Source organism: Sphaeramia orbicularis, chromosome 18, assembly GCF_902148855.1.
Source record: "Sphaeramia orbicularis chromosome 18, fSphaOr1.1, whole genome shotgun sequence".
NCBI lineage: Eukaryota > Metazoa > Chordata > Actinopteri > Kurtiformes > Apogonidae > Sphaeramia > Sphaeramia orbicularis.
The window spans coordinates 4,419,826-4,427,139 of record NC_043974.1 but is presented as its reverse complement, the minus strand read 5'-3'; the positions used below and the strand labels follow the sequence as shown (position 1 = coordinate 4,427,139).

Genomic DNA, 7,314 nt, shown 5'->3' with positions numbered 1-7,314 from the left:
CATTGTCACTTAAACCAGATGCAAAATTAAACAGACCTGACATACACTTGTCAACAAAAATGACATGTTCTGTTTTCAGTTGAATAGGACTATCCTCCACCTGACTAAGGCTGCGTTCAGACTGCAGGCAAACGTGGCCCAAATCGGATTTTTTACCACTATGTGACCTGTATCTGATCTGTTAGAAACAGTTTGAACGGCACTAATCTGATTTGTTCAAATCTGGCCCAGGCCACTTTTTATGCCGCTCTTTAAACAGTACATGACAGCGTAAAAAACAGCATTTTTGTGTAAATTTATGCCGCATTTTACGGTGTTCTAAATTTGTATGCCACATTTTACGGTGTTTTGGTGGTTTGGACGCCATTTTTACAGCGTTTAAATGACCAGATGTGTTGTTGGAGTGGTGAATAGTGATAGAGTTGGCCTGCCATAGACCTCTGCCTCCACCTCCGCTTCCACCGGCCAGATCACATTTATCCGACCTTTACGTCATTGAAATGTGACAAACATCCCAATTCTGCATTCCAGGAGTGTTCCTTCTGTAAACACAGTGTGTGGTCATGTATTCCATCAGGACCTCTTTAGTGCATGTGGGTCACTTCAGGGTCGCATTCAGTTCAGACTCAAAACTGATACAAGTTGTATTTAATGTTTAATATGAACGAGCACACACACACACACACACACACACACACACACACAAAAAACGTATTTCACCAAAAAAATCCAAACTGTGCATGACGACCTGCTGTCTAAGCGTAGTCTTAGTGTCCTGTTTTGGCATGTGCATCCTGCTGTAGCTGTATGATAATGATTCCAATAATGGGTGTTGGCGAGCACACCTGCAGATGGATCGGAGATTTTCTCACCAACCGTCTGCAGTCAGTCAGGATGGGGCCTCATCACTCTTCTGTCCTGACAGTGAGTACTGGGGCCCCCCAGGGCTGTGTGCTCAGCCCCATGCTGTACATCTTGTACACCCATGACTGCGCACCAATCCACAACAGCAACATCCCTGTCAAATTTGCAGATGATACTACTGTGGTGGGGCTGATCCACAGCAATGATGAAACAGCCTACAGAGAGGAGGTCCTGAACCTCACTACCTGCTGTTCCCTTAATAATCTGGCACTCAACTCCTCCAAAACAAAGGAGTTGGTGCTGGACTTCAGGAGGAAGAGGGAGGATCCCCCTCCCCTTCTGATCCGAGGGGACACCGTGGAGAGGGTCAGTGTCTTCAGATTCCTGGGTACATACATTTCTCAGGACCTCACACGGGACAGAAACACCAGTGCCCTTGTGAAAAAAGTACGGCAGTGGCTGTACTTTTTAAGGTCACTGAGAAGGGTGAACCTGTCCCAGGAACTGCTGCTGTCCTTCTATAGATGTTCTGTGGAGAGCATCCTTACCAACAACATCCTAGTGTGGTATAGGAGCAGCTCTCAGGCTGACAAGAAGGCTCTGGAAAGAGTCAGGAAGTCAGCTCAGAACATCATAGGAGTCCAACTGTCCTCTCTGTCAGACATCTATAACAGCAGGTGTCTGCGCAGGGCCAGAAGCATCACCCTCGACGGTTCACATCCTGGACACAGCCTGTTGTCACTGTTGCCCTCAGGGAGGAGGTACAGGTCCATCCAGGCCCGCACCTCCAGATTTAGCAGTACGTTTTATCCAAGTGCAATACAGGTACTGAACACACTGCAATGACAATGCCTCACAAAGGACATATATTTAACACATGTCATAGTGTTCAGCCAGGGTCAAAGTGCAATATATACTTAGCTCTGCTGTTTCCTTGGTTGGTGACATGCCTGTTTCTATACTGTATATATATCTACACTTCTTTTCTTCTTTAAACTTTTGCACTACGCACCACCAGAGAGTTGTCTCTTATAATTTTGTTGTACATATGTATAATGACAATAAAGGCATTCTATTCTATTCTATTCTATTCTATTCTATTCTATAATGGAAGGAGCAGAAAATGGCCTGAAAACACAGAAGGAAACACAGACTGACAGTACTGCTGAAACAGAACTGCATCATTCACCACTTCACACAGATTCTAGAATAATGTAGACAGACTCACAGCCTTGTTTCAGCCAAACAGAAGATCGCACCCACACAGATCAGAAGCATTCCAACTTCAGGAAATATAAGAGAATACAGATGCAACAGGTGCCATTATCTGCTGAGGTGGTGATTGGTGACATTTATCATCCACTTCCAGGCCCAGTGTAAACCCTACCATCTCTAACATCTGCATGAGGCTGAACTTCTCTGAACATTCAACTTTTTATCCACCTGTATAGAAGTAAGTCAGACTATTGCATCAGTGCACTGGCAGGAGGTCAGCTCCTGTGAGGGACTCAAATGTTGACGAAACCAACAGCGTAGGTCGGGCTGCCCTTTGAGTTGTTGACCAGAACAGATCAAATGAAATGATGAAACTGGTGCCTGAAGGTGTGATGGTGTTTGTGGAGGTCGGTAAGTGTATATAAGAGCCACTCAGTGTCTGGTCCTGCACCTCCACACAGGAAGAGCACCAGCTGAACTCCTCCTGCTGCAGGTTGGATCCCACTCTTCTTCTGTCCTTCCTCTGCTCAGCTGTCACTAACTCTTCTCTGCTCACTTCAGCTGCTTTCACCATCATCACTCACCTGTCTGTGTCTGTGTTTGAAAGCTCAACCGTCCTCTTCAACGTCTCCACCACATTCATCATCAACATGCTGACTGTGTCTGTTCTTCTGTGTGCTCTGGTGGCTCTGAGCACAGCTGATGGTGAGGATGTGTGTATTTGTACAGATGAATGCTGACAGATTATACACATTTCATGACTTTGGCTTTGAGTTTATTAGAGCTGAATACTTTGTGATTTTTAAGTCTGTCTTATTGGACTAAACATAAAATAAAAACAATAATGACCATCAGTTAGATATGAGACACACTCAACATAATATTTAAGTTATGCAACATTTATAGAATATGATCCATGGTGATGTGTAATGTATTTTCTATGGACGTAGTGGAATAGAACAGCATGAATTTGTTTTTGTTCAAGTTTGAAAAGTTTTTCTTAATTTATTAAGAGTTTTAAATATATGGCACTGCTGACACAAAATGATCACTTTTCTTCTACTAAATAAATGCTGGTAAAGGAAGCTAACAGGAATCACCATCTTTTAGGTTTAACAATAGCTTCATCTTTGCATTTTTTTTACTGTAGACCAGGGGTCACCAATCCTGGTCCTCGAGGGCCGGAATCCTGCATGTTTTAGATGTATCCGTCTTCCAACACACCTGATTCAAATGATAAGCCTATCATCAAGCTCTGCAGAAGCCTCATAATGACCGTCAGGTGTGCTGGAAGAGGGAAACATCTAAAACATGCAGGATACCGGCCCTCGAGGACCAGGACTGGTGACCCCTGCTGTAGACTCTACACTGAATCCACTGATAAGGTGCAGATATTCTGCTGGCTATGATTTTAGCCAATTTTACAGTGTTTAATAGCCAGTACCTCAAACAATATAATTAAATAAATAAAACACTAAAAATACAAAGATGCAAAGGTTCTTTAAATTCTTGCTGATAAGAAGCATTTACATTTTTGTTCATGGTTAGGATGAACCATATGGCTCCTAATGTGCTAATGCTAATGCTAATGTAAGATGCTGTGAATGTTAGGATGGTAAAATGCAGAGAACCAATTTTCCTCCAGGGACAGTAAAATGAGATAACCTTTAACCCTTCAACCTTTCACTGTTTACGGATAGAACATATAGAATTAATTTATTCATTTAACATGAAAACTTGTTGTAAAGTGAAAGGCTGAACCATAAAAGCCAATGAGTCGAAATAAATCAATGAATGTTTAGAGAAAAGAGGAGGACTTCCTGTCTTAATGAAACCTCCTGCATGTTTGATGTTCCATTTCTCACAGTCCTCTGTCTATTTTAGATGATGTCATTCCAGCAACTAACAGACGTCATTGTAGACTTGGATGGAAATATTTCGACCACCACTGTTTCCATTATGTTGCAGAGGAAATGTCATGGGCTGATGCTGAGGTAATGGGGAGGGTTTGGATTCAGTCAGGTCTGCTGAATTTACAACAGAGACTTGGGATCTTCATCTTAGTCTGGTTATTAATGAAACTGAAACTGACTTTTTCTTTTTTCTTTTGTATTTTTATTTCATTTTGGGAGAATTAACTATTGAACACGTAATAATGACTTTATTCATAATCACTCTCTCCATCTCCACTGCAGAAAAACTGTCAGAAACACAAAGGAAACCTGGCTTCAGTCCACTCAGAGGCTGAGTTACAGTTCATCCATTCCCTCCAACCTGCGGCCGCTGCAGGAGTCGGCATGTGGATAGGAGGCTCTGACTGCTACAAGGTCATCGGTTATTGCCGAAGGCACCATGTGACTGATCCAGGGACAGTTAGGGCTCACATCTGTTGGTCTCTACTCTTTTCTGTCTTCTAGGAAGGTTCTTGGATGTGGAGTGATGGCAGTGTTTTCCAATTCACCTACTGGTGTCCAGCTGAACCAAACAACCTGAATGGGACCCAGAACTGCTTAGAGACCGGTGTGACAAGTGGGTAGTGAACATGACACAAACCACTAATTCCATGGTGTGATTTTCAGCTATCGCACCATCTGTGTCTATACGGGAAACTCTGAACCTCATCTATAGCTGTGCTTAGAACACAAACCCACTTGTGTGAAATACTAATCCCACACTGTGGGCAAATACTGCACTACATGTTAAAGGAGCTGTCTGTAAGAATTATGTTATCATCATAAAATGGCCCTGAATGTCACTGGACATACAGGAATCCTGTTCATTTCAATAGTGATCTCACTGACAGTAGTAGTCCAGCCAGAATATTCACATTTGAAAAGTTAAGTGTCAGCCCACAACTAATGTTTATGATGTCATTTTGTGTTTTACTCTGATGCTCCGCCCATCACCTATCTGCCAATCACAGTCAGTAGTGTTTGTTCGTCCAGGTTGGCAGTTCCACTGAGCTGCATCTGGGAACATTTCTGATCACAAATGTCTGACCTTACTAAACCTAAAAGGACTCTTATTATTCCCAAACACGTCGTGACAAAGTGAGAAACAAAACTAGGACATGTATAGGAGATGGTTTTGAAACATGGAGACGACTGAAAGCAGAGAAGAATTTGAAGACCGATGGTCTCCCATGGTCTTCTGCGGCCTGGGCCCGTAGTCTCAGTGCCCGGTAAGAGCCACCGAGAGCTCACCCTGCTGGATCTGGAAACCCCTAGTCTGGGGGGAGCGGGGGGGGATACCACACTGGACAGTATTTTGAATGTGATTGCAGAACCACTTTTGGACACAATCCTACAAACGATTCCTTTAACCTCCTCAGACCCAGCTATGGGTTTTCTGTCCACATTTGTGGACAAGAGTTTCACAACTTTATCCGAAAAAAAGAAAAGAAAACTGTCCACCACAAAGGACATTCCATAAAAATTTTAAAAACTGCATCTGAAAAAACTGTTGCATCAGGATGTTTCCAATATAGGCACTTATTGAATAAAAAACCAAAAAAGCTTGTACTTCGCTGACATTTCCAGGGTCTGAGGAGGTTAAAGGTCTGAATTGTAGCTCTGAAAGAATCAGTAAAATCATCACATTTTAGAAATCATTTGAAAGTCATCTGAAATGACACTGAAGCTGTCTGACAGATGTAGTCAAGTACAACAAACAGTATTTGTCTGAAGCTTCATATAGTGAATGGTTTGTTTGTACCTGCAGTACTTGAGTCAAACTCTGGTGTTTTCCTTGTGTTTACAGGCTGTAACTGCTGGAATGATGTGGCCTGTAATCAGATGCGCCCATCTATGTGTCGCACCGACCACTAAAGGCTGCAGAGCCAACACTCAGACACAGATGACAGTGTCTGCACACTCTGCTTTAGTCCACAAACAACAACACAAGATGTGATGGAACCAGGACCTGGACTTCCTCTTTTGTTGTTCTGAATGTGTCATGGAAACAATGCTCTTTGTATGAAGTTATCATGAGCAGAAATCAGAAATAAAAAGGTCAAGCATTGGAACAAGCAGATCAGAGTCGTCATTAAAACTATAGCCCCTCAAACAGAAATTTGGATTGACTTGACTTGCTAATTTTAGAGCAGCCCTACATACACGTATGCTGTTTTAACTGCAGATGAATAATATTGTTACTTATGTTATTGATCCATTGCTGGTGCACTGATTCAACAGCTTGGATTACTTCCATAGAGGTGAAGATTTTTTGAAAAAGACCAGTTTTAGTGGCAGATTCCCTTTTCTGCAAATCCATTTCACATAATTAAAGATACAAACTTGTTGAATTTGCAATGTCTATCCCTAGTTGTCAAACATGCTTAATGTTAAAATGTTAGTGTTAAACTTAATGTTGGGTGCTACAGTTGATGGGCACAATTGGTTTTAGCTGAAAATAATTACAATAAATATAGCTGCAAAGATGAAAATGAACCTTGGACTTATGTAACTGTTGAAGCACATAAACATTTAACATTCAAACCAGAAGAAGGAAGGCAGAGAGGGGACTAGAAACATGGATTTATGGACTGAGAATGAACCCCCTTGATCTGTCACTGATAATATTTTGCTCCAAAGATTGAATTAGCCATAAATAAATACTGAATGTATGGTTCACCTCAACTTTACAGTGCTAGACAGACAAGATGTTTTATGATTTAGAAGAATACATTTTTCCAGAGGTGTCAAGTAACGAAGTACAATTACTTTGTTTCCTTACTTAAGTAGAAATTTTGGTTTTCTATACTTTACTGGAGTAATTATTTTTCAGTTGACTTCTTATTCCTACTCCTTCCATTTTCACACAATTATCTGTACTTTCTATTCCTTACCTATTAAAAAAAAAGCCTAGCCTCGTTACTCTTATTTCATTTCAGCTTGTCATTGTTCAAATAAAATAAAATTATCTAGATAAATGGTGCCACCCGGATAGAGTGAATTTGACTGTGGTTGGATGAGAAGTATAACATATATATATATATATATATATATATATATATATATATATATATATATATATATATATATATATATATATATATGTATATATATATATATATATATATATATATATATATATATATATATATATATATATATACACATATATATGTAATTCTTCTTCTGGCCCACCTGGGCGGTGTCTCCTTCAGACTCGGTCCTCTACCAGAGGCCTTGGAGTCTGAGGGTTCTGTTCAGGATCTCAGCTGTTCCTAGGACT

The 7,314-nt window shown here is 40.9% G+C and overlaps 1 protein-coding gene across 1 annotated transcript; it reads left to right on the top strand.

The window, feature by feature from the left end:
- Positions 1 to 2,543: 2,543 nt before the first annotated feature.
- Positions 2,544 to 5,927, top strand: LOC115438522 (type-2 ice-structuring protein-like). The gene is made up of 6 exons (XM_030162186.1): positions 2,544 to 2,572; positions 2,687 to 2,784; positions 3,964 to 4,073; positions 4,275 to 4,406; positions 4,497 to 4,608; positions 5,839 to 5,927. Exons 2-6 carry the CDS (start codon positions 2,730 to 2,732, stop codon positions 5,904 to 5,906), a joined length of 477 nt encoding a protein of 158 aa, XP_030018046.1. The 5' UTR covers positions 2,544 to 2,572; positions 2,687 to 2,729; the 3' UTR covers positions 5,907 to 5,927.
- Positions 5,928 to 7,314: the final 1,387 nt, after the last annotated feature.